This window comes from Scaptodrosophila lebanonensis, unplaced genomic scaffold, assembly GCF_003285725.1.
Source record: "Scaptodrosophila lebanonensis strain 11010-0011.00,11010-0021.00 unplaced genomic scaffold, SlebRS2 tig00000024-arrow-pilon, whole genome shotgun sequence".
Lineage (NCBI taxonomy): Eukaryota > Metazoa > Arthropoda > Insecta > Diptera > Drosophilidae > Scaptodrosophila > Scaptodrosophila lebanonensis.
The window spans coordinates 8,406,855-8,434,305 of record NW_022060538.1 but is presented as its reverse complement, the minus strand read 5'-3'; the positions used below and the strand labels follow the sequence as shown (position 1 = coordinate 8,434,305).

The 27,451-nt window shown below is 38.2% G+C and overlaps 5 protein-coding genes across 6 annotated transcripts; 3 read left to right on the top strand and 2 right to left on the bottom strand.

Annotated features, from left to right (window-relative positions):
• The first annotated feature begins 204 nt into the window (after positions 1-204).
• On the top strand, positions 205-3,830 carry LOC115620629 (SCY1-like protein 2). The gene is made up of 5 exons (XM_030513959.1): positions 205-620; positions 676-1,275; positions 1,330-2,425; positions 2,486-2,686; positions 2,748-3,830. Exons 1-5 carry the CDS (start codon positions 494-496, stop codon positions 3,277-3,279), a joined length of 2,556 nt encoding a protein of 851 aa, XP_030369819.1. The 5' UTR covers positions 205-493; the 3' UTR covers positions 3,280-3,830.
• Positions 3,831-3,932: 102 nt separating this feature from the next.
• On the bottom strand, positions 3,933-5,356 carry LOC115621296 (beta-1,4-N-acetylgalactosaminyltransferase bre-4). Its single transcript, XM_030514903.1, has one exon. It carries the CDS (start codon positions 5,297-5,299, stop codon positions 4,328-4,330), a length of 972 nt encoding a protein of 323 aa, XP_030370763.1. The 5' UTR covers positions 5,300-5,356; the 3' UTR covers positions 3,933-4,327.
• Positions 5,357-8,128: 2,772 nt separating this feature from the next.
• On the top strand, positions 8,129-10,582 carry LOC115620843 (probable cleavage and polyadenylation specificity factor subunit 2). Its single transcript, XM_030514282.1, has 2 exons — positions 8,129-8,336; positions 8,395-10,582. The coding sequence occupies exons 1-2, from the start codon at positions 8,188-8,190 to the stop codon at positions 10,511-10,513; spliced, it is 2,268 nt and encodes a 755-aa protein (XP_030370142.1). The 5' UTR covers positions 8,129-8,187; the 3' UTR covers positions 10,514-10,582.
• Positions 10,583-10,761: 179 nt separating this feature from the next.
• LOC115621117 (pre-mRNA-splicing factor Slu7) lies at positions 10,762-12,847 on the bottom strand. Its single transcript, XM_030514661.1, has 4 exons — positions 12,145-12,847; positions 11,850-12,078; positions 11,610-11,793; positions 10,762-11,552 (listed from the first exon to the last, which is right to left on the bottom strand). Exons 1-4 carry the CDS (start codon positions 12,743-12,745, stop codon positions 10,848-10,850), a joined length of 1,719 nt encoding a protein of 572 aa, XP_030370521.1. The 5' UTR covers positions 12,746-12,847; the 3' UTR covers positions 10,762-10,847.
• A 202-nt stretch (positions 12,848-13,049) lies between these two features.
• LOC115620651 (protein kinase C) lies at positions 13,050-26,238 on the top strand. Of its 2 annotated transcripts, XM_030513998.1 has the most exons (13): positions 13,050-13,466; positions 17,848-18,225; positions 18,291-18,484; positions 18,549-18,606; positions 18,674-18,786; positions 19,236-19,309; positions 20,055-20,086; positions 22,039-22,109; positions 22,173-22,886; positions 23,509-23,736; positions 23,805-24,057; positions 24,125-24,264; positions 24,333-26,238. In XM_030513998.1, exons 2-13 carry the CDS (start codon positions 18,072-18,074, stop codon positions 24,492-24,494), a joined length of 2,193 nt encoding a protein of 730 aa, XP_030369858.1. In that variant the 5' UTR covers positions 13,050-13,466; positions 17,848-18,071; the 3' UTR covers positions 24,495-26,238. The 2 variants fall into 2 exon arrangements, with proteins under 2 accessions (XP_030369858.1, XP_030369859.1); XM_030513999.1 differs by lacking the exons at positions 13,050-13,466; positions 17,848-18,225; positions 20,055-20,086 and having other exon boundaries at positions 18,400-18,484.
• Positions 26,239-27,451: the final 1,213 nt, after the last annotated feature.

The following is a 27,451-nucleotide window of genomic DNA, read 5'->3' as shown; positions in this document are numbered from 1 at the left end:
TGTCTTGCCATGTTGATCAAATATATATACTATATGTATATACAACGTCTACAACGCCTCTTTCTGTACTAGTACACTCTTTTACTCTTTTGGGTATAGGGTACAAAAACAATAAGGGTAAGAATTTATATTATTCATATTTAGACGTTTTAAAATATAATACATAGTAATAAAAGGCAAAATTTTTCTCATAATTTATTCGCAAATCAAAATTTTGTAGTTCACAATTAAAATACAAACATTTGAATCGAAAATAGCAAACTTGGCACCACTGGTGCAACGGGCGCCACCAATTCACTGCAGCCCTAGTTTGGCCCATAAACCACCGAAATGAATAAGTTGGCAACGCCGGAACATAAAAGTATTGATTGGGGAGAACAACATCCAGCCATTTGGAGCTGTTGCTAATACATCGACGACATAAGCGTATAGATTGGGGAGAATAGCAACAATTTGGAACTGTTGCAAAATATCAATCACGTAGCAGCACAGTATGGATGTGTTTAATAAGTTTTATTCAACGGCCGTGCACACAGTTTCCCAGCTTTCGGCGGCCCTGCCAGGAAACAATGTCACACGGGAGTACGAGGTGCTGGAATTCGTGTGCACAGCCGGTATAGGTAAGCATATTTCTACTTAAATAATTTCGAATAATCAAAAAACATGATGATGCAGGACTCATGTGGAAGGTGTACAATGGATACAAAAAGAGCACCAAACAAGAAGTGTCCGTGTTTGTGTTCGAGAAGAAAGCACTAGAACGCTGGTCCAAGGATGATCGCGAGACAATGCTGGAGACACTAAGGCGTGGTGTCCAGCAGTTAACAAAAATACGTCACCCACATGTACTTACTGTGCAGCATCCCTTGGAAGAGAGCCGTGACTCATTGGCCTTTGCGACAGAGCCAGTTTTTGCCTCACTGGCCAATGTAGTGGGCGATGCAGTCCGCTCTGAGAAAAAGCTCTACGATGTGGAAATACGACACGGTCTGCTGCAACTCTTCGATGGTCTTCAGTTTTTGCACCATGATGCGAAAATTGTGCATCGCAACATTAGTGCCGAAACGATAGTGATTAACAAGAATCGTAGTTGGAAACTATTTGGATTTGACTTCTGTATTGCCAATCAGCCAGCCACAGATGGCACACCACACTGGCCCTGTCGGGAATATAGCACATCGTTGCATGTGCTGGCGCAACCCAGTCTCGAGTATACGGCGCCAGAGCTGGCGCTTCATAGTGTAAATACGCCGGACAGTGATCTCTTCTCCCTAGGTGAGCGTATTATCTTGAAATAGAAACCACCTTACTCTTACCTCCAATCTGCAGGCGTGCTCATCTTCACCATATATTCGGGCAAACCCTTAAAGATGTTTGGCAGTGACTACAGCGGTTTCAGGCGCTATGCTACGGAATTAAATCAGCGCAAATATCCACCCATGAATGTCATACCTAACGAATTGACCGAAAGCCTGAGAGCTCTGTTACATCCCAGTGCCACATTGCGACCCAAGTTGCATGAACTGAAGCAGATTGCCTATTTTCAGGATGTTGGCGTTAAAACGCTGAGCTATCTGGACTCGCTATATCAATGGGATAATTTACAAAAGTCAAAATTCTACAAAGGTCTGCCGCAAATCATTCCAACATTGCCGCATCGTGTTAATCTGCACTCCATACTGCCGTATTTGGTAAAAGAATTCATTAATTCACCCATGATACCATTTGTGTTGCCCAACGTGCTTCTGATTGCCGAGATGAGTAGCCAACGAGAATATTGCGATCACATACTACCGCATCTGAAACCTATACTAAAGCTATCGGAACCCATACAAATACTATTAATATTCATGCAGAAAATGGATCTCTTGCTAAAGCTAACGCCGGCGGAGGAAGTAAAGCAACATGTGTTGCCATTGCTCTATCGTTCGCTGGAGTGTGATATGCCACAGATACAAGAACTCTGTCTGGCCGTGTTGCCCACATTCTCAACATTAATTGATTACAATGCGATGAAAAATGCGCTTATACCGCGCATCAAAAAGCTGTGTCTACAGAGTAGCAATGTGTCGGTGAAAGTAAATTGTCTTATATCGATTGGCAAGCTGCTGGAAAATCTAGACAAATGGCTGGTGCTTGACGAAATATTGCCATTTCTACAACAGATACAAAGCCGTGAACCGGCCATTGTCATGGCCATCATTGGTATTTACAAAATCGCAATGACAAACACTAAGTTAGGAATTACCAAAGAAGTGATGGCGCACAAATGTATACCCTTCCTAGTACCGCTGAGTGTGGAGAACGGTCTGACTATTGCACAATTTAATACGATTATTTCGCTAATCAAGGAAATGCTTGGTCGTGTGGAGCATGAGCAGCGCGAAAAACTGCAGCAACTCTCCACCATACAGCGTGATAACAAGTAATTTCTAACGTTCCCTTCTCAAATCTTAATAAATGCTTGTACCTTAAAATCTTACAGACCCAAGGATGCATCTGAAATATTGGCCAATGAACTGGAAGGCTCAACACTTTCGCCTACAAGCAGCATAGGCGGCAGCAATGGCAATAAAAGCGAAGATGATATGTTCTCTGGCTTCAGCGTAGGTCAGTCAATAGCCAGCCAAAGCACAGTCACGCCCAAGCCCACCTTGACAACCGTCAAGCCCAAGGAGCAGCTCAAGTATGTATACTCTAAGCCTTCATTTTTATGAAATGCAATAATATTGCTGTTGCCTTTTCAGAATAAGCCACACAACGACGGCCACAACAAAGCCGGACATTCTCTCATCGCTGATGCAGACCAACTTGAACAGCTTGGGTCACAATGCAATAGCCGCGGGAGCCGCGACGCCCGCAGGACCAACCTACAATGCTAGCAACAACACCAGCAATTGGCACAGCACAAATCCTTTGGTATTAAATCATCAATTGGCATCGCCGCAGCCAAGTAACAATAACTTCACGTCGCTCGATGGCTTAGATCCGTTTAAAAATAATGGTAGTCAGAATCAGGGCCAAGTTAAAACCGGTGGCAGTTCCAATGGTGCAAACATGTATACCCTACAGCAGCCAACTGTAAACTATATCTATCCAACGGGCTATAATGCCACCTCGAATAGCATGAGCAGCATGCAGCAGAGTATGAGCATGAATAAGCTAATGAGTACGGGAGCTGCAACGCCAGCATTGAAGCCACAAACCCCGGCACAGGTATCGGATAGCAAGAATTTGAATACACTATCACAACAAGACATACTAAACTTTCTTAACTAAAAGACATATAAAGGGAGAAGCGCGTGAACGAAAAGAAAGCGCATAATATAAATATCGCCAAGTAGTTAATGTTCTACACAAATATTCCGTAAACGTTACTTAATATACCTACCTACCTAAGGGCTGGGCTGAATGAAATATATATCCCCTATAAGACAAACGGACTATCTTCGAAACCAAACCGCAACTTGACCCGCGCTCAACCACTTTTGTAGGGGATTTTTTCCATTTCGGGCCCTTCCTATATACCTATACATATGTATTTATATATTAAGTATGAATGTGTTATTTGTGTGTACATGTGCGAGTATGTGTCTTTGTCCTTATCTGTATGTAACTCCTAACGGTTTTTAATTATGTAATCAACATATAGATTTTATTGCAAGCTGTTTTAACTGTTACCACTGGTAGGTTGAAATGATTTATTCCCCCAATGTATTAAGCGAATATCAAGCTATGTAATTTATTGTAGTTTAGGCCAACTTCCATTTACTCTTTACATGCTTACATATATATATTTATGTATGTATGTAAACAGATTGTGCAATTTGATCCACATTAGATAAAATATACAAAAACAATTATTAAAATATAAACAATTTGTTTAAATCATTACGAGCATTTATTTTCATTCGTTATTCCTTTTGGTTATAATTATTTAGCGATAAGTGCATTTTAAATCTAAAACAATTCAAAATGCGATTCATTTAACAATGCCTATAAATAGAGTTTGGCATTTTAGATCACTAGTTTGTCTTTGAGTTCGATATATTAGTAAAAAATGACTGAAATTAATCTCTTAGGTTTGAAACGTACTTATTACAATGTTAAATATTAAAGTTCAATTGATATTACTTGAAATATCACACGTATTACCTAAAATTATTATCTAACTTATGCAATAAGACAGACTGGACTAGAATGCCAAACTTTACTTATAAACTAATTACTTAACCAACTACAAACAAGTCAAGAATTTGCTCGACAATTCTGGCCTAAAAGCTAACTAACAACTGGGAAGGCAAAGCGTGACGCAATCTCCATGGTTCTAAGTTTCTACCAGAATGTGCGTAAACAGACTGTGCAGGCGACGCTCCACTTCCGTGAAGACCAGTGAGTTCAGACCGTCTGTATCGAAGCGCAAGGCGGCGGCATGCAAAAGAGCATTACGATTTGCATTTGGAACCTCTGGCTTGTGCTTGAGCATTGTGTATTCACTATACGCTGGCGGAAAGCGACATATATCATAGCCATGGGAGCTCAGACGCTCGTATAGGTCATCATCCTCGCCACCCCAACCATGATATAAATTTGACATGCCATTTATCATCTGAAATTGTGCCGTATTAATGGCCACCACCCCACCGAACAGACCTCGATAGGGCAGATGAAAACGCCATTGATCGAGTGCCGAACACATATGTCTGGGCCGTTCCGTGCACGCGTAGATCTGACCGGAGTTCAAAGGCATCAAATCCACGTCGTGCAATATCAGGCACGGGAAATCATACTCAGCCGCCACTTGCGCCCCAATGTTGAAGAGAGTGGCACGATTGAAGGGCTTCCGATCGTACTGCTCCACAAGAAAAATTCGATAATGAATTAATTGCTGGCGCAGATAGTTGTGCATGTAGGTAAGAAAGGCATGAAGCTGCTCCTCTCGCTGCCTATACGGCACTATAATGGCTGTGCTGTACCTGGCACGACAATGTTCCGGCTGATACTCTCCACCAGGTTGAATCTGCTCGCTATGAAGCAGTCGCTCGCGAAAATGTGCATCGTACACAAAACGACTGCCTATGATCAGTTCCTCATAACTACAGTCGAACCCCTGCTGGTGAGTCACATTAGGTGTGACCTGGGGCAACAGCATACGCTCTATATCATCGTCAGGTATGTAGTCGTAGTGCGAAGCGAAGCGATAAGGCAGCACCAAGTATATAAAAAGAGTAATGCATCCGCCAAGCAAGAGTAGCTCATAGATGTGAAAGCTTCTTGAGCCAATTTTAATTACTATCATCTTTCGCGGGAAGTTTCTTAAACAGAACACAATTAATATATTTCTACATCGCCGGCGCTCCTTTGATATTGTGTAATTGAATTGGACAGCAATCCATTGCGGATTTGTTGATTAGCAACAATAACAGCTGTGTATGAACCACAAGCACCGATTAATCGAAATAGCAGTTATCTATCGATGTTGTGTATTTTGATTTGTTTGCCGACAAGAAGGAAAAATATACTAGAAACTTTCACAATAAGTTAAAATATGGAAATATCTAACGAGAAACAAAATAAGAATATAATTATTCTTACAAATACATGATATACGTATTTTATAAATCGAATGGACCAGGGCTGTGCAATCACACAACACTGGGTGGAAAATTACCTCAATTGTTATTGAATATGTTAATTAATAAATTTTATAAAATAAAAAACTTTAATTTTTGTAGTCTGAAACTTTTTTTTTCTAATCATTATACATTTTTTTGTAGTAATGCCATATCTTGCTCTTGTCGCTCGTCGGCTGTCAAGTGAACGAGTCGTAAACCTCTGCGTGGTACCTCGCCTTCTCACACTCTCTTTATTTATATTAATAAACAAGATGTGGGACGAACTTAGATTATGTGTTTTTGTAACGGTCTTTTCTAGTTGCTTTTTTATATTCCTAACTGCCAATGAACAGCAACGTTCGTACTATGTAAACACAAAAGAAAATTATAATTACAATTAAAAGCTTGCAACTATTTGCAGCAAAACCGTTCGTTGAAAACCATCTGCCCGGATGGTTCCATCTGCACGCTTATAGGGAGCACGGAGTATTGCCCAAACCGAAAAGTTTACAGTAGAAACCATGATCTGTTATTTATTCAAAAAATAATATGATACATATGAAACAAAAAACTAAAACTAAAAATCTAATGTAACGGTAATATACTAACTAATTTTAAACTTGAGAAAATACTGCCCATTTCATTTAATTAAAGTAGTGGCACCACTTTTTAGTGCAACCGAAAGGTTATTTACCTATCGATAGATCCTGAAGCTCTAGCCGGCACGCATACAAAGCAGAACAGTGGGTGGTGTTTTTATACCCTGTACCCGTAGGGTAAAAAGGGTATATTAGGTCTGTGCAAAGTATGTAACATACAGAAGGAAGCATCTCCGACCCCATAAAGTATATATATTCTTGATCAGCATGACGAGAGAAATCGATCTAGACATGTCCGTCCGTCTGTCCGTCCGGAATAACCAAAGTTGGCATCCAGATTCTCCTAGTTCCGAGTAAGGACGAGTTTATTTTATTTTTTTTTTAATTTTCCCCCCCCCTTCCCCCGCTACAGAATTTCGTCAATAGCGTCCACATTTCAAATACTACCTAAACCAAACTTTGCACACATAATTTATATATAATTGTCTATTGTTGTTCAAAATTCAATTCGGTCAATTTTAAGAAAAGTTATTAGCAAAACAAATTCTCGCCAGTACAACCCCCCCAAACTGCAGCAACAAGTTCGCTCTTCTTCTTCCTCTTTTTGCTGCTGCTATGGGCGCATATAACTCAGTGACGGAAGTTTACCTGGGTACAGTGTATTACACTGTCGGGCTTGCTCGACTGTAGCGTTCTCTCTTGTTATACCCTGATACCATGATAAATCATCGCAAAAAAACCCAAACTCGTACTTTCTCGGACCTAGGATAACACACCAAGTTTGGATGTTCTAGCTCTCATACTTTCTGAGATCCTTGCATTCATACAGACAGACAGGCGGACATGGCTATATCGACTCATCTTGTCATCCTGATCAAGAATACTTTGCGGGATCTGCCACGCCCCTTCTGTCTGTTGCATACATTCTCACAAAACTACTCAACTTTTTTCTAACTTATATGAGTATTTTTTGTAGTAATGGTCCATAAGAAAATGCTATACTATGAATGTTACAAGAAATTACAACTGACGATAGTGGATAATAGGTCGGCCCCCATTCTCCCCAACTGCTGCCATATCTCGAACCTCGGAACGCGCACAGCAGTCGCTCGCCGACTGTCAAGTTAACGAGTCGTAAACCTCTGGTGGTACCTCGCATTCTCACATATTTAAATTAATATTATTTAAACTAATAAACAAGATGTGCGAGGCACTTAAATTATCCGTATACATAACGGTCTTTTGTAGTTGCTTTTTATTGCTGAGTGGCAATGACCAATTCCGTTCGTACTATGGAATCACAAAAGAAAATGTTAATTATAATTAAAAATTTACAACTGTTTGCAGTAAAGGCCTGTTCCTGCCCTGTTGATTCCAACTGCACACTCATCGGGAGCAGGGTGTACTGTCTACAGCGAAAAGTTTACAATAGAAACAATGATAAGTTCCCACGCACATCCCTTAAGGCAGAGGACTGGAATGTTACATTAATTTATGTATTTTTTGGAATTATTATGGGTATTCTAGTATTGTATTTCCTTGTGCTGCTGCGGCCTGTACAACGTCTCAAAGGTGTGTGTCGCCGCATAAAGCTTGGACATAATAAACGAAAGAGCCTGGAATTTGAGGAAATAGACTTGACTTTTCGCGATGTAAAAATGGCAGAAAAGGTGGCGGATCTTGAAAACAATGAAGTATTAATAAAGATATAATATAAAACATACTTATGAAACATAAAACTGTGTAAAATAAGCTTTATAATCATTTAAATTCAACTGCAACGGAAAATTCTATTTCGTTTAAAACTTGAGAAAATGCTGCCCATTTTATTCAATTGAGGGACTGGCAGCACTTTTTAGTTAAACCCAAAGTATATTAACCTATCGATAGATTGTGCAGCTCTAGCCGGCACGCATGCCAAGCAAAACAGTGGATTGAGTTTTTTGTTAATAACAAATGCAAAGGTAGCCGATATGACTTCAATCATTAAGTTGCACACCATATCAGGTGCAATGGATGAGTCGCCACCCTGTTATATACTACAAATTGACGATGTGCGCATTCTGCTCGACTGCGGCTGGGATGAAAAATTTGATACCAACTTCATAAAAGAGCTTAAAAGGTAAAAGTGGGTTTTCTGTATATACGTATTTTAAAATATTATATTCCCTTCCCCACAGGCAAGTGCACACGCTAGATGCCGTGCTGCTCTCCCATCCGGATGCCTATCACCTGGGCGCGCTTCCGTACCTCGTGGGAAAGCTGGGTCTTAACTGTCCCATCTATGCCACAATTCCTGTTTTTAAAATGGGCCAAATGTTCATGTACGATCTCTACATGTCTCATTTTAATATGTATGAATTTGACTTATTTTCATTGGACGATGTGGACGCGGCTTTTGACAAAATAACACAGCTGAAATACAATCAAACAGTCTCGCTTAAAGGCAAGGGCTACGGCATTTCCATTACGCCTCTAAATGCTGGACACATGATAGGCGGAACCATTTGGAAAATTGTCAAGGTGGGCGAAGAGGACATTGTATATGCCACCGATTTTAATCACAAAAAGGAGCGTCATTTGAGCGGCTGTGAATTAGAGAGGCTGCAGCGTCCCTCACTTTTAATTACTGACGCGTATAACGCACAATATCAGCAGGCTCGTCGACGCGCACGTGATGAGAAACTGATGACCAATATCTTACAAACTGTCCGAAACAATGGTAACGTCCTTATCGCTGTGGATACGGCGGGCCGGGTACTTGAGCTTGCACATATGCTTGATCAGCTGTGGAAGAACAAGGAATCAGGCTTAATGGCTTATTCGCTAGCATTGCTAAATAATGTTTGCTACAATGTCATCGAATTCTCGAAGTCACAAATTGAATGGATGACGGATAAGCTGACGAAGGCATTCGAGGGTGCGCGCAACAATCCCTTCCAATTCAAACATATTCAACTGTGCCACACGCTGGCCGATATCTACAAGCTACCTGTCGGTCCCAAGGTTGTCCTGGCCAGCACGCCAGATTTAGAGAGTGGATTCTCACGTGAACTGTTCTTACAGTGGGCTAGTAATCCAAATAACAGCATAATTTTTACCACGCGGACCGGTCCAGGCACCTTGGCCATGGAACTAACCGAAAACACTACTCCGGGCAGACAAATTGAATTGGACATACGTAGGCGTGTTGAACTAGAGGGCGCGGAACTGGATGAGTACTTACGCACACAGGGCGAAAAACTAAATCCCCTAATTGTGAAACAGGACATCGAGGAGGAGAGCAGTTCCGATTCCGACGACGACATTGAAATGAGTATTATAACAGGAAAGCACGACATTGTAGTGCGTCCCGAGGGTAGACATCATTCAGGCTTTTTCAAGTCGAATAAACGGCACCACGTCATGTTCCCTTTCCACGAGGAGAAAATCAAGTTCGACGAATATGGTGAGATCATTAATCTGGATGATTATCGTATAGCAGACGTCGGCAACTATGATTACATGGTACCAGAGGAACAGAACAAGGAGAACGTGAAGAAGGAGGAGCCGTGCGTAGAGCAAAAGACTAATGGTCAAATGGACACCGATGTGCAGCTCCTGGAGAAGCCCACCAAACTCATTAGCCAACGCAAAACAATCGAGGTCAATGCTCAAATACAGCGCATAGACTTTGAAGGACGATCCGATGGTGAATCTATGCTAAAGATTCTCTCGCAGCTGCGACCGCGTCGCGTCATCGTCGTCCATGGCACAGCCGAGGGCACACAACTGGTGGCCAAACACTGCGAGCAAAATGTGGGTGCACGCGTGTTTGCGCCCCAGAAAGGTGAAATCATTGATGTAACCACCGAGACACATATTTATCAGGTGCGTTTGACCGAAGGTCTCGTCTCCAAGCTACAGTTCCAAAAGGGCAAAGATGCCGAGGTGGCCTGGGTTGATGGACGATTGGGAATGCGTTTGCAAGCAATTGATGCGCCCAATGCCCCAGAAGTGACCGCAGAGCAGGATCCTTCCACCCAAGAGGGCAAAACGTTGACGCTCGAAACACTTGAAGAGGATGAAATTCCTGTCCACAATTCGGTGCTCATCAATGAGCTAAAATTATCCGATTTTAGACAAGTACTGATGCGCAACAACATCAACTCGGAATTCTCTGGTGGTGTCCTTTGGTGCTGCAATGGAACATTGGCTTTGCGACGCGTCGACGCCGGCAAAGTGGCGATGGAGGGTTGTTTGTCTGACGATTACTACAAAATACGTGAATTGCTTTACGAGCAATATGCGATTGTTTAAGATTTTATGAAACTTTCGCTTAGTGTTAAAAATATAATTTAAAAATAAAATACTTCTTTATTTTACCTATGCCTTGGATTTTAAAGTTTAGAAAAACAACTCCAGAAGAATTTTCCTTGCCTTCGACTATGAAACTCAAGCGAAAGTCTATAATTCCAGCACATTATTTTAAAATAGACCGGACAAACCAATTCGTTTAACACAATATTTATATAAAAAGTTAATGAATTAAAATGGTTGTATAATACTTGGATGTTAAAGATTTGTATAGTTTTAATCATAAACGGGTATAATGTAATTTTTGTTTATCTAAATCATTTAAAACGAATTTTTTTTACATAAATTGCAACATCGGATCTTCCGTGCGTGTGCGCTTCTTCTTCCACTCTTCGATTTCATCCTCGGTAGGAGCTTTCACATCATACATACTGTTGTAAGGACGCTTGCGATCGTCCAATTCCTCTGCCGGTCCCTTTTTATTTTTATGGCCCTCCTCGCTTGTTTCTGCTTTGGATGATTCCTTGTGTTTATTTTTCCTTTTGCGCTCTTCCCTTGCCTTTTTTTTCTTATCGCGCTTCTTGGATTTCTTCTTGGACTTGGTTACAACCTCCGGTTCATCGCCCTCTGATGAGGAATCAGAGCTAGGTGCAGAACCAACCTCGGACGTGGGTTTTTCGATCTCTTCGACAACTTGCAGTCTTGATTGCGCTTCCGTTGAGGTAGATGCGCCTCCATGTTGCTGTTCCGCATAGCCTTCTGGCTCCTGCATACCCACGCAGTAGGAATTTTTAATAAAGGACTTGCAACATTTGTAGCCCCAACGACCAGCATTCCAAAAACTTCCCCACACAGTAGTATGATTATTGATGTAAACATCTTCTTCGTAAATGCTGCGAGCCTTAGGCTTCTCCATGCCTTTAATGACCTTGCCGCTGCGTGAGTATTCGATATACTCCTCGGTCTGAGCCAGCAGCAAAGATTTGGGCGGCACCTGCAAATGCTCCTCGCCACCATATTTCTCCACAATATGAGTTTTGGTCTGCAAGATTAATTTTCGAATTAGTTTGAGTTGCAAAAATTCTTATAAAGCACTTACACTTGATTTAAACTGTTCCTTTTTTTGCTCATACTCCTTCTGCAGCAATTCCAGTTTCGTGGGCTCGGCTAGGAGATGCACATCGACGCCTTTGCCATGCGCCTCCCAAGCGAAAAGCTGTGCCGTAGCCTGTGCTGTAGTATCGCCAGAAAAGCGTACAAAATTCTCACCAGCAAATTCCGCCCTAGAAAGGAAATCAGCACGTTAGCTTAAGCCATTTTTTAATGTGTTGTTACTTACTCCTCTGCTGGTACTTGCGGATTAGGATTGTCACGCATGGAACGAGTTTTTGGATCATAGTAGGCAGAATTGGGATCCAAATTCCTCAAATATTTGGCGGTATCCTCACGAATACGCAAATTTCGTACCGTAATGCGTTGTTTGGAATCGACTTTAGTACCAGGCATGTCCACCTCATCGACGTATTTGTCCTCATTGCCCTCCTCATCAGAGATTTCAGCGTCAGGATCTGAAAATAATTCATGCATATACATATAGCCTGTAACTTATGGCAATGCGCACGACCTGTACTTACCATTCTTCAGTTTTTCAGCCTTCAATTGACGTTTTGTTTCCTCCACCTTCTCATACTCCTCGATAATTTCCCGATGATTGGCCGGATCGTAGGAGCTCCAGCGATCGCGCTTCTCATCGTAATTAACAGCGGCCTCGTTCACAATGTGCTCATCATGCACCACTATAGATTCAGCGTACTTAGCCTGCACTTTGCGCGGACGTTCTAGACAATCCTTTTTCTTGTGTGTCATCGCACCGCAATTTTCACATGCACCCTTACGAAATTTGGTTACCAGTTTAGTGGTGTCCAAGCCCTTGGGTGGCCGCTTTTCCAACTGTCCACGCTCATCTTCGTGCTGTGGACGTTGATGTTTTAGTGTTGGCCCCTGGGAGCCATAGTACCAGGGCGCATTTGAGATGTACTGTGGTATATGTGGATTGATGTCTCGACCCTCTTCGTCGACGGCGGCTGGCGCTGTACCAGCTTTTCGCGCTTCTTCCAACTCCTTTGCCTTACGCCAGTCCTCACGAGATTTTTTCTTAGGTTCATCGTCATTATCTTGCTCATCTTTGCTATGGATGATTTGCGAAACGGGCGTCCGAACTACCCCCGAACTCATGGTTACAATTGTTTACTAATGAAATAGTGCAGAGATTAGTGTGGCCAAATTCTTCGATAACAGCCTGCTATCGTTAGACAGGGCTGCACTACAAAATTGTGCCTGCGCTGTCAACGCATGTTTCTCTTTGTGCCTCATTTCGCTTTTGGCTAGTGTGGGCATTCACTGCTGTAACTTTACATTTTTCCAGGAAGAATCGTGCAAATTTTTATCAAATTAATGCAATTTAACAAATCTAATAAAATTCAAACTAAACTCAAATGCCAGCCTATTGAAAGTGGAAGTGAAAATCAACTAAAACAGTACCTATGCATGATTAACAAATTCTTACTCGTATAGTGAAAAAAATCTGCATGCAAGAAAAAAATTTGTGAGAGAGCAAGCAGTACATAATTGCCAAAGCAAACGAGCGAGCGAGAAAATCGAGAAAAATTATTTTCCTCGAGTCCGCGAGATGCGATTTTAATATACAAACATGTTGGAGTTTTTGTGATGCAAAAGATAAAACCAAATTCCTTTAAATAATAATTAATAATTGGAATTGTGCAAATAGAGTGTTTGTGTGTACGCTTATGCGTATGCTTGTGTAAGTGCGCGTGTTCTAGTGCAAAGGCATCCTTAATTTTTTTTCGCACACATCTGAACATTTTTTCTCTAATATACCAACAATACAGAGCGCGTGTAGCGACGCGAAGAGAAAAGCACAATCGCACGGGCAAAGGTAAGTAGTTGAGGTGTAATGTATTGTAATGGCTAAGAAGAATTTTGTGTTGTCGCTGCGCGCTCTTTTTTTGAGCGTCTTTTGTGCTCTCTCTTTACACAGCTGGCTAGCGTATTTGGGTCAATATGTAAAACTGCAACCCCGCCGTTCCAGTTATCCCAATTGGGCACTTGCAACCAGTTATTTAGTACAAAATTTAAATACTACGCAGTGTATTTTGTACTTAGTGAATTTAATAAAACAGACAACATTAAGTAGAGTAACTAGAATTGAAATGGCAGTGATAAAAAATGGACCTGTGATAGTTTTGAAGACCTCAGGGATCCTAATTCTGCGCTAGTTACTGTCTGTTCAGAACTCTCCGCTCTCGCAGTATTTGAAAGTACGCTCTCTCGCTGCTTCTCACTCCCACACACTCACACAATGATTTCGTTCGTTTTCACCAATTACAAAAATACACATTTTCCAAGTGGATTTGTAAATTTAACGGTAATTCTAAATTAACGCACTTGTCGCAATTGTTAAATTGTTAAATTTGTACAAAAGAATTTGTGCAATTTACTAGACAAGTCTGTGAGAGCAAAGCAGCAGCATGTGCATGTTTTTCGTTAATATGTATTGTTTGCGCTACTGGACTAGCTGGCGTCCGTGTATTTGTGTGTGCTTGTTGGGTTATTGATGCTGTTTGTGGGTGTGTGGACGTGGGCATGGGATGGAGAGTAGACGGACCAGGCATTAGGATTGCTTGTTATTCTTTCTTTGTTGTTTTATTTGTGAAAAATAGCTGCTGATGTATATTTTGTATGCATACATATATGCCTGTGTGCACATTGAAGGTGGTAATACATAAAAGAAAGTAGTTGCACTCAATGTATAACACAGATATTTGTCAATAACAACAACATCTATGATAGACAGAGCCACCACTCGAATAATAGTGTTCCTGAAACTCAATTCATGTACAAAATCCTATCTTTTTTGTGACATACAGTCTGTCAACTAATTGTTTGCAAAATGAAATTTGTCACCAAATTTCAACTTTAACATTAAATTTATAAATAATGGCATTATTTGGGAATATTTTGCTTATCAATTATTATTAAGATATGTATTAGCTATCGGTATGTCAAAAAAAAGAGACGAATTTCCATGTAAAACGTAAAAGAAACGAAGAAAACTAAACAACGACATTTACGACACTGTCAATTAATTGTTTGCAAAATGCAAACACTGGTTGAAAGAAGACCATAGAAAAAGTAACAGGACGGCCAAAACGAAAAGGACCGATCGCATTTTTTTTACTAGTATTCCTTCCACTAATTCCTTGTAAAATTTGCTTCAGTTTGGTAACGTATCTGTCACTTTGACCATTTTTGCAAACGCACTTATGACAATTTGATACAGCTAGTGTTTTTCCATTATAGCAACGGGAAAACAGCCAAACAGTTGGCCAAAACATATCGAATTAAACTTAGAACAGTCTATAATATCATTAACCGCGCCGAAAAAGAGAATTAAACAGCTATCAAGGCAGATTTCCATAGCTTTCTCGGCAGGATTGCTCACAAATTTTAAAAAGCATTGAAAATAAACCGCAAACGAGCCTCAGGGAGTTGGCCAATAATATTTACAATGACTGCAAGAAGTCCGTGTGCCATAAAACCATCAAATATGCGCAGCTCTCCAATGCCTTTGGATGAAATACAGCCCCAAACCATAAATACAGTTTGCCGAATTTTGCTGTAGGCACTATGTTTTTGGTCTGGAGGGCTGTATTTGGTTTCTGCTAAACTTTGCTGGGTCCATCATGATAATACAACATGATCTTGGTCTTGTCACAAAAAATGACGTCATTCCAATACTCCTGAGATTGGTTCGCATTAAATATTGCTAAATTCAAACGCTTTTCAATGTTCGCAGCAGACAGGAATTGCTTCTTCCTTGCTACATGTGATGAGTACTTGTGGCGATTGAGTACTTTTCTGATGGTTTTATGGCACACGGACTTCTTGCAGTCATTGTAAATATTATTGGCCAACTCCCTGAGGCTCGTTTGCGGTTTATTTTCAATGCTTTTTAAAATTTGTGAGCAATCCTGCCGAGAAAGCTATGGAAATCTGCCTTGATAGCTGTTTAATTCTCTTTTTCGGCGCGGTTAATGATATTATAGACTGTTCTAAGTTTAATTCGATATGTTTTGGCCAACTGTTTGGCTGTTTTCCCGTTGCTATAATGGAAAAACACTAGCTGTATCAAATTGTCATAAGTGTGTTTGCAAAAATGGTCAAAGTGACAGATACGTTACCAAACTGAAGCAAATTTTACAAGGAATTAGTGGAAGGAATACTAGTAAAAAAAATGCGATCGGTCCTTTTCGTTTTGGCCGTCCTGTTACTTTTTCTATGGTCTTCTTTCAACCAGTGTTTGCATTTTGCAAACAATTAATTGACAGTGTCGTAAATGTCGTTGTTTTGTTTTCTTCGTTTCTTTTACGTTTTACATGGAAATTCGTCTCTTTTTTTGACATACCCATAGCTAATACATATCTTAATAATAATTGATAAGCAAAATATTCCCAAATAATGCCATTATTTATAAATTTAATGTTAAAGTTGAAATTTGGTGACAAATTTCATTTTGCAAACAATTAGTTGACAGACTGTATGTATGTATAACCTCAAATGCTGGCTAAATGTTTGTCGCTTGAGTTACATACGAATATTTTCTATAAATATCCATTTTGCTATAAAATGTTTACAATCAAATTTCAACACATAGAAACACGAATTGAAACCAATAAAACACAGCAGATTCTTGGAATAGATATTGCAATGACCTACAATAACAACAATCTGTAACTCTAGCTCATAAAATGCAATGTATTTAATGCATATTCTAAATGTGAATAAGCCCAACCCAAATTTCAAGGATTTCTTTCTAAACTTTCTTAGAAACATATTTCTGGACGCTTCCAGTACAAGGACAATTATAAAATTGAAACTATAATTGTTAATTTGACAACTTTACCGATGTAATTTTGTTCTATAGATTTGGTAACTATATCAATATTTTCTGAACCCATCTCTGATGGAAGCAGAGGTTAATCGATCTTTTCTACCAGACACGTTTTATATTTTTAAATTTATAATTTGTTTTATTTTTTATTATGATGACGCTATTTTGAATATTTTCGTAAATAGACAATTGTTACTCACATGAATAGGGAACTGCAGAATTCCACGAATTATTATTAATTCTCTGTCATTTATATTTGTTAGCAACGCTATTTTGGACCTCAGCATCTCATTATAAATACTTCTCTGTTATCTATTTGAGTGGCAGCCTGCTGCTAACTAATCTACAACTATTAGAATGTTATAGTCAGTCAGTTGTTTGTCCGCTTTGTAGTACTTGGTTGTATACTCGTCTTAGTGGGATGGCATGATGTCCACCCCGTATTGCTATTTACATAATTGTTAATTTTTAAGATATTTTAATTTTTTTTAAGATTTAGTTTGTGTTGCTGGTTCGAGGTCATGGTTGCTTTATCATTTTGATAACAAACTAGAGCAAAACAAAGTGCACGATAACTAATATAGCTAATATTTCAGGAAGCTCCTACTCATTCCTTTTCAGCGGGCTTAGAGATCCTGCCTTACAATTCTAGTCATATCTAAACTGCTTGACAATTATATAGTTATCGCAATTTGTGTGTCTTGTTGTCACTACCATAATTGCAAATATGTTCAAAAATAGTGAACTCCGAATTTAAACCTAAACTCATACAGCATAAAGAGTTCACTTAATATTCTGTTTATTTCCTTTATGGACTCCTAAACTGCAAGTCAAGATGAACTACATATACTTTAAACACAAGTGTGTTTTGGTTGTGGGAAATTAAATCCGCAAGTGGTGTTAAATCGCGGTCAATATTTATATGAAGGCATGAAAATAAAGCTCTGTTAGCTAGAAAACCACTGTGTAGCATTACCTTTCTGCCTGTTTGTAAACATTTGTAACTTCTACTTTGGTGAGGCTTTTGATTTACTTGGATAGCTTCATTTTTTTCAATTATGCTCATTTCATTCAATAAATAATATAATTTCGCTAGATAAATAATACAATGTGTTTTCGAGCCTTTATTCGCGCTTCCCATCAAAGCTGAGGCGAATGTTTTTAGTAAATTTTTAAGCGTTGAGCGTAAATTTTTAAGCGTTCTGCACTTCTCATACTTGGAGCCTTAGCAGAGCATGCATTGCAATTACTTCTTGTAAAGTGTCCATCCCCTTGCCTTGTGATCATAAGCTGGGTTTCATGACATTTAATCTTTATCTTATCTTTATACTCTAACTTATACGACTACTTTACTCTTACTCTGTAGCACAATTCCTAAACTCAGCGCCAATCCCTCATTTATACTCGTGGGACGGGCGTTTTAACCACCAAGTGGTATCATTTTGTAACCACCGTTTTCGCTGCTGGCATAGCTGGCTTATTTAAATCAACACACAGCGTGGCCAAGGAGATAGACCACCATTCACCGCATCAAATCGCACAAAGTTAAGGGAATATCGACGCCAAGGATACTGGTACAAGAGTAGAAAAATGTTCACGGGCAAATTGCAGATCAAAGTGTGTGAGGCGAGTGGATTACGTCCAACAGATTTCCAAAAGCGTCATAATCTAACATTTGGCAAACTCGCCGATGAGCAACTAATCGATCCCTACGTCTCTATAGATGTCGACGATTGTCATTTTGGTAAGCGAAAACACTTTACTTATTTATACAAAATGCAGTGCTACTAAAGTTTGTGACATTACCAGATCGATCGACCACACGACCAAAAACATTCGATCCTGTTTGGAACGAGCAATTCGTACACGATGTGACCAATTCGCGTAACATTAACTTGACCGTATTTCATGATGCGGCACTGCCGCCAGATGATTTTGTGGCCAATTGCATAATACCATTTGAAGATCTGATGCAGAGTGATACGAGTGTGCAAGATCTCTGGGTGAGTAGCATTTAAATATCTCTTTTTAATGCGCTGTACTTAACAATGTTTTCTATTTTGGCAGATTAATCTGGAACCGCAGGGAAAAATTCATGTCATAATAGAGCTAAAGAACCGCAATGGTAAGGACTATACACACATACTCTTATGTAAAAAAAAAAATTATACAAATATTGTTATTTGTATTAGATCAAGCCAAAGCCGACGCTGAGGTTGAACATGCCGTGGCCACCAACAAAGAGTTCAAAGAGCGCGCTGGCTTCAATCGTCGTCGCGGTGCGATGCGTCGTCGGGTACATCAGGTATATACAATTTATACAGGGGTGAAGGAAAAATTTTATGAGGAAGTTATAGAAAGTGCAAAAATAGTGTTGGAGTGGGGGTTCATCAGGAATACGAATACCTTATATTTATAAGTATACCAAGTTTGTGTCGTGTAGCTCTTATACCTGATGATATTCTTGCGTTCATACAGACGAACATGAACATTGCACCGTCATACCTATTTTTGAGAACTACTCAAAACTTATTGATCTTTACTTTTATCGAATATCGTATTGTAAAATTTATTAGAACAGTGTGTTTACGAAAATAATCAATTTTTTTTGTTAGAAAAATGACAGATTTCGCTAAATTTGCTCTTAAAATAATTTCTCTTTGCATTTTTTGTATCATAAGGTGTTTCGTACCACCCCTAATAGAGTGTATATTGATAAGAAAGTTAACTCTTGAATTTACTCCCACTTTTTAGGTCAATGGGCACAAGTTTATGGCCACCTTCTTGCGCCAGCCCACCTTCTGTTCACATTGTCGCGAATTTATTTGGTAAGTGAGGCCCAGAATTCGCACTTATAGCACACATTTCTCGTAACTTACGCACAGCCAAGCTGTCATCTATGGTACATTATTAAGTTGTATTTGATTTTATGCAGTAATTAATAAAAATTCTTTTGGGGATCAATTCAATTTAAACATACAATCAAACACACAAACAAATACACTACAGCATTTGCATTAATTCTCTACTGGACTCCTTATGATTTGATATAATTTGTACACGCATTCCTATTTATTTCTATGTTAAATTTATGTTTGGTAACTATACATGTATATCATCAGTTTTTTGGGTAAATCTCTACAGTATTCTTAACTACTACTATGTATTTAGTTTGTTTTAATTTTTATCTTAGTCATTTATGTTTCTCTCTACACACATCACGTGCGATCCAGTAATTGGGTCTCATTGAAGGCTATCCTGGCCAGCGGCGCATGACATTGACATCATTTTCCACATCGAACTGGTTCTGTTTTTCATGGTCTCTTACATAAACACACATAAAATAAACCATTACTATAAATATATTGCTTGATTTTCCGTTTCGAGCTTCGGTTTTTTCATACTTTTGGCATCAATATCTTCAATTGTACCTGAAATACAAATCATACCCATATAAAAAAGACACAGGCACACAACACATCCATCCATACATAACATCCATACCTTTACCAATCATGCTCAGTTAAAATATAAATACATACAATAGCTACGGAATTTCTTGCCTTTTTGCAGGGGAATTGGTAAACAAGGCTATCAATGTCAAGGTATGTGTTTTGCTTAAAATTAACTTAGGAGCCTCTCTGGCAGAGTCATCATCAGGACTCTGTGGGGAGCTTAAAACTAAAAAGCTGTCACTTTTGCTCGTTCGTTGTTTGTTGTTCAAGATCCAAGATACAAAGCATTTGTCATAGTCCTCCGCATAGCTGCATAATATATCTATCTAAATTTATTTATCATTTTTGCATACGATTTTTTTACTTTTCCTTTCTTTGATATACTTGTATGCTGATATTTTCTGGTCCCGCTGCCGCTGCTTTCTGCATTGTTTATGCACCCCAAACCAAACATCGCACCGACCATTTAATTAATTAATTTGTTGTTAACAATTTCAATTCTATACTGTATGCACAAAAATGTCTAGTCGTCTCACTAATTATACCTATTGTCTTATGTCGTTTGTTGCATTGCATTTCATTTTGATAGCGCATTTCATCCATTTAATGATTGTAGTCATTTAAAAAGATATACATACATGTTTGTGTTTTTTCTACATTTAATTTTAATATAATAGTTTATACAAGTACAGCTAGCTGACAAATTTCTATTTATTATCAATATTATATCAACTATTGACGACCAGAAAAAACAATTTTTTTAAAAACAATGAAATTGTTAAAAAACTGACTAGTTTTTAAAAAATATTAAAAAAAAAACCCTGAATTTGGAAATTAATTAAATTATAACAAAGAACATAAATAGAACTCATTTCCATGAGAATATAAAGTTCTACAGTTTTAATGAAAGTGAACTAGCAACGATTGTTATAAAGAAAGTCGGTGCTTCACCTTTCATATGCATTTGATTTTAATCAATCAGCCCAGACAGGCTTATGTATATTTATATTTCTTAAGTCTAGCATCCAGGTTCTGTTTGGAATATGAAGTTCTTTTTACATCCGTTTTTGTTTTGTGTTAAAAAACTAATTAGATTAAAAATGTGTTTCTAGCTACATTTTTAAATCATTTCTTAAGTACTCATTTGCCAGTCAGTGCCAAATCATAATATTTACCCCAGTGCCTGTTTATTTGGTTACTAAAGTATTGATTTCATAAATTAAGACACTCATCGTTTTTGATTGTTCCCTCGGAATCTATTATGTACACGCAAAATGGCTCATCCATATTAACAATTGGTGCTAATTAAAGTAAATTTCTAAACAGTACACTGTTTGGCATATCAGTATTAAGATTTTCAAAATAAGCACGATTATGAGTCAATGGACTACAAATAGACCTTTACCTTTATAGTAGATACTGATACTGCTATAATTCCATAAAACAAAAATGTGTTGTTCATTCTATATACGAGTATATGTCTTGATTATCAGATTACAGTGCACGCTACACATACTACATACCCACCCATGAATGTTGTGCTTAGAGTAGTTCTAGTTAATAGGCATAATACACTTTGCAAAACACAACAAAAACAACATTACTTGGACACTGATTATATCACAAGTCTAACACAAGTGTCATCCAAACTAAAATCCTTGTATGTGAGAAAATGCCTGTGTTTATTGAGTTAACTAACTCATCAAAGTTTATGTTTAACTCTGGATGTTTATACATATATATAAAATGTACACATAGTTTATGACTCTGTAAATATATTCAAATAATGCACAATATTGTTTTAAGTAAATAAAAATAACTTGAATCTGGAAAGTAATCTGCACCCTGAAAAGCAAAAATGATCACAAAAGAGGTCAAAATTATAGTTTGGCTCATCAGTTATAAATTCAGGAACAATTCTTTGAACTCAAATTTAATCAACATTGGTTTTTTGAAGTGTACTCAAATATTACACCAAGATCTAAATCGTTGATCCGACATTCTTTCGGCATGTCAGGGTGCTGGATACATTTCCACAACCAGTAACAGTTTAATTAAAATTTATGAACTAATTTTTTAAATTACAATTTACTCGTTTTTAGTGTGCACTTTGGTTGTACATAAAAAATGCCATTTGTCTGTGGTCTCCAAATGTCCCGGCATGCGAGATGAGGTGAGTAACTGCATTGATTTCATGAACTGTAGTTCCGATCACTGACACAGTATGTATTCACAGCAAGTAAAAGTGGAAGTGGTACCGGCTGGGCAGCGTTTCAATGTAAATGTACCGCACCGCTTTGTGGTGCACAGTTACAAGCGGTTCACGTTTTGCGACCACTGCGGCTCGCTGCTGTATGGCCTCATTAAGCAGGGCCTCCAGTGCGAAACATGCTACATGAACGTGCACAAACGTTGTCAGAAGAATGTGGCCAATACGTGTGGCATCAATACCAAACAGATGGCCGAGATCCTCAGTTCGTTGGGCATATCGCCAGACAAGCAGGGCCAGCCTCGTCGCTCTAAATACTTGAATCAGCCGGGTGGTGAGGATAACTATGGCGCATCGCTGGGCGGCGATGGAGATAGTGCGTCGGGTGCATCCTTTCGCAATTCTACGCTACCTGCCGACCAGGCTGCATCCACCACTACCCTGACCAGCGGGTACAACAGCAGCAGTTGCATGAGCATTGCCGTCGGTGGTGATGCCCGTCCTGGCAAGTCGTCGCTGCTCGATTTCAATTTTATTAAGGTGCTGGGCAAGGGCTCCTTCGGTAAAGTGATGCTGGCGGAGAAGAAGGGCACCGAGGAGATATATGCCATTAAAGTGTTGAAGAAGGATGCCATTATACAGGACGACGATGTGGACTGCACCATGACGGAGAAACGCATTCTGGCCCTTGCTGCCAATCATCCGTTCTTGACGGCGCTACATTCCTGTTTTCAGACTCCGGTACGTATGCGTTCTATGCTTAATACTTCATAAACGTGCGATATTTATTATGCGATACTCCTTATTATCAAATGTTTTTAAAGTCTTCACTTTAAATTGTTCTGTCCGAATATTTTCAATATTTTTGTATTCGAACATTTTTGATTTTGATTTTTTTCTGTTTTGAACTGCAACTTATTCTGTTTTACACGGTAGATGGTTCCAGAAACAACCGTGTAAAAAAAGATATTGATCATATATAAAAATAGGTGATTGGTTCCTTATCTCTAAAGAAATGTATATGACATTTTTAATTTTCAAACCGTGTTATATCAAAATGGTTTAAAAAAATACCGTGTAGTGTATATCCATAAATATTCAGCACATTTAGACGATTTTTGAAAACTGCACAGAACCAAATTTTGGTCTAAATTTTGTGGTATTAGTATAACGTTGTCAAAAAGTCAAGATAAATGAAGGAAGGTCTTGTAACGAACGATTTTAACCTCTGACCAGCAATGTTTTTGTATTAAAGTCGAAATATATTACAGTAATATGGCTTATCTAATAAATCTATAAATTATGTATATTATCGTATAAATAGTCTGATAAAAGTGTTTTTGTAATTCTCTGTTTTTTCCAGGATCGCTTGTTCTTTGTCATGGAGTATGTGAACGGTGGGGATCTGATGTTTCAAATACAAAAGGCGCGTCGTTTTGAGGCTGCGCGAGCGGCCTTTTATGCCGCTGAGGTGACGCTAGCTCTACAATTTTTGCATGCCCACGGCGTTATATATCGTGACTTGAAGCTGGATAACATATTGCTGGATCAGGAGGGTCACTGCAAGCTTGCCGATTTTGGCATGTGCAAGGTGAGGTCTAATATTCAAAGTCCAATTAGTACCTGTACGCAATGATTAACACTCATAATTCTATGCAGGAGGGCATTATGAATGGCATGCTGACTACGACATTCTGTGGCACCCCCGACTACATAGCGCCCGAAATACTCAAGGAGCAGGAATACGGCGCCTCTGTGGATTGGTGGGCGTTGGGTGTGCTCATGTACGAAATGATGGCCGGCCAGCCGCCATTTGAAGCGGATAATGAGGATGAGTTGTTCGATTCGATTATGCACGATGATGTTTTATATCCCGTGTGGTTGTCACGTGAAGCCGTTTCTATATTAAAAGGTAGGGTACTCCCATTATCCTCACCTTTTACCATAAACTAAAGAATTTTCTATGTGTTTGAGCTCAGGTTTTCTTACCAAAAATCCTGAGCAACGTTTGGGTTGTACCGGCGATGAGAATGAAATACGTAAACATCCGTTCTTTAATAAACTGGACTGGAAAGAATTGGAAAAACGCAATATAAAGCCACCATTCCGGCCCAAAATGGTACGCTTTAATAATAAAATAACCCTTTACAAAAATAGTTATGCAATGTCTTATTGTGCCTTTTACAGAAAAATCCACGAGATGCCAATAATTTCGATGCCGAATTCACCAAAGAAGAACCAGTGCTAACACCCATAGGCAACGAGGTCGTACGCTGCATTAATCAGGATGAGTTCGCCGGCTTCTCATTTGTCAATCCCAAGTTTGGACCCGAACGCAAAGTCTACTAAACGAAATCGCTGCAGACAGGGCAGGTTGGATGGCATTTAGCTTCACTAAACCACACAGAAGTGCTGTGCAGGACACAACTCTAGTCTGTATGATATTGTGAGTCACAACCGACGCACATGTTGGTCCAATTTCTCGGTAGAGTTTAGTAAGCAAAGCGTTCAAATTTTAAAACAACCAACTTTAAAGAAAAAGAATATAAGAATGGCTGGCACAGCACAGGCATGTTGCCCATGTTTTTAATTAGGTAAAGGCATCGCGCTATTACGTTACATTGTATTGTTAGTCGCCTCATCTAGCCTACAACATACTACTACTATCTTAGCCTAGCCGCCTACTCTATTCTAGCACAAGAAACACACTTCCACTTATAGTTTACTTTGCTACCGTTTAAAGCCCTTTGCAATTGCTTAATTGTTGTCTGTTTCCATTTGTTTATCTTTATTTTGTTTTAAGCAAGTGTTGGAATTTATAAAGCATAGCTCTTACAATGAAAAACCCAAAAAGGAAAACCGTGAAGGAGCTAAGAAACAACAAAATAATTGAATTGTATTTTTAGGTAGATCTATAAAAACCACTACAAACGAGTAGATCACCCTCTAGTCATCTACTACCAGTGCCAATTCGTTAACACTATAAACTACAAACAAATATAAATACTTGCACTTATACACACATACAAAGAACGCAGCTAATGCAGCTAGTTTTTTTGTCCGCCCCCATCCAGTCGTGCTTTTTTCAATGCTCAAAGCCTCATAAACGCTCTGCGTTCTTTTTGAAGCCCCCTCCTTTTTTAAGTGCGTTGCATTTGTTTATTGTTTGCCATAAAGCTTCCCCGATCTAGTCAAAAGAAAGGAAAAATGTTACGTTATATTTGTATTGTTGCTGGCAAGAAAAACGCACGCGCATTTTGTTATTAGTTTTTTATTTATTGACGTGCCGAATCTCAAGCTTCACACAAAGTGTAGCACAAGTCAGGATGAGATAAGAGGTATTTGCTTTAAGCGAATCTCAAGAGAATGTCACAAAATAGCCAAAAATACATACGCCGTCTGTAAAAAAAGAAGAGTATTAAACCAAAATAGGAAGAAGATAAAATTGATAATATTTTAGCCAACGTTTTGCACAATTTCCTTCTCAAGTATTAAAGCGATATTATTTTTAAATTAAATTATTGTTATTCATATTTATAAACGAGTCCGAACAAATATTTGTTTTTGTATTTCGTTTCGCAAGAAATTCAATACGAACATAATTCAGTTTTATGCATTAAGCCTTCGAGCTATACAACTAAACTAAAAACTTACTAAGCATTGTAATAAAAGAAAAAGGAATCAACTAAAACTAATACCTGTAAAACTGAACACAATGCTTTAACAAAAAGCACAACACACATACAAATACAAATATTTTATGCTAATGAAATTATAAATACAAACAAATGTGTCTAGCATGTAAGTTAAGGAAACACAAAACAAAACAAAAAACAAAGTGCAACAAGAAATATTAAATTGTGAAACTAAAGGCATATATACATACAAATATATATACATACATAGCGTTAAAATAGTATATGTGCAAAATGCAGTTAAAATAACTAAACCACACAATGAGAATAAAAGTATGTAAACTTTATAATAGTAACAATATTAAAATAAATTATGTGTTGATTTTAAAACCAAAGACTCAAACAAAATGAAAAGTTTAATCAGGCAGCATGCATAAAAAAATCAAAGAAACAATAATAATGGCTAAATATTGTTGCAAAAGCAGCATAGAAATGTTGCATATAAAATTATTGCATCGAAATTTGTTAGCGTATTTCAGTTTCAAAAGAATTGTACTTTACATTTAAAATAATTTTTTTTATTAATAGATTGAAATTTGGCGTACGGGTCTCAGTTTTTACGCTGCATTTGCAACAAGCATTTTTGCAAATTGACAGAATTTTATAAATTTTATGCAAACAGCTAGAACAAATAAATAAACATAGAAGAATTATTAATTGTAAGAAACATGTTAACTAAAACAAAACATAATAAATTAAAAAAAAAAACATCAACTTTGTAATACATAATAATAAACCTATGTAATATGTAATAATATATGATATAGTGAGCGGAGCGCAAATTACCCATTCAAATGTTAACCTAAAAAACAAATAACACATTTAACTAAACCTTAAAAGAATGCAAATGCTAAAAAACTAAACATAAAAAACACTAAAAAAAAAAAAACATTTGCTTTGCAACAAATCTCACACATCCAGCCAACATCTGTGCAGCACAATTTACATTTATACACGAATAAAGAGGAAATAATGCAAGCAAGCTAGCAAGCAAAGAAATGAACTATTCAAAAGAAAAACACTATCAAAAACATAAACAATATAATGTTGGTTGTTCACAGTGCTAAGCAGCGCAAAGTGAAATACAATGAGAAAGTAACGCGTAACCTGAGTAACAGAGAAATGCTAAAGTACACAAGAAATGAAACAAATTGTTAGTTTTAAGCTCATTATTATTATGATTACTATGACTATAAATATTATAGTCAATGGGCTGTCTCAAGAACCATCAATTACCTACTATGCGCGCACAAACACATACACACACACACACACACACACATGAAAACTCGTATATTTACATGTAATAGGAAACACGCCCACCCACGCTTAAAAAGGCGCACACTCATACATATTTGCAAACTTAACTGCAACCATTTAGGCAAATCTCAGAATTTCGTTGTATAAATGACATGTTGTAAGTTAAACAAATCTTTTAATTGCAAAATGTTTCAGTTTATATTTAAAACAGTATTTGAAAATGTGCTTATTTTTGCCCTTTTTTACTTTAAGAACTTTACCTAAATTGTTGATCATGTATCATGGAGCCTGGACAACTTTCAACTAAAAATATGTACAATAGACTTTAACTTCAACTATGCAAATCATATA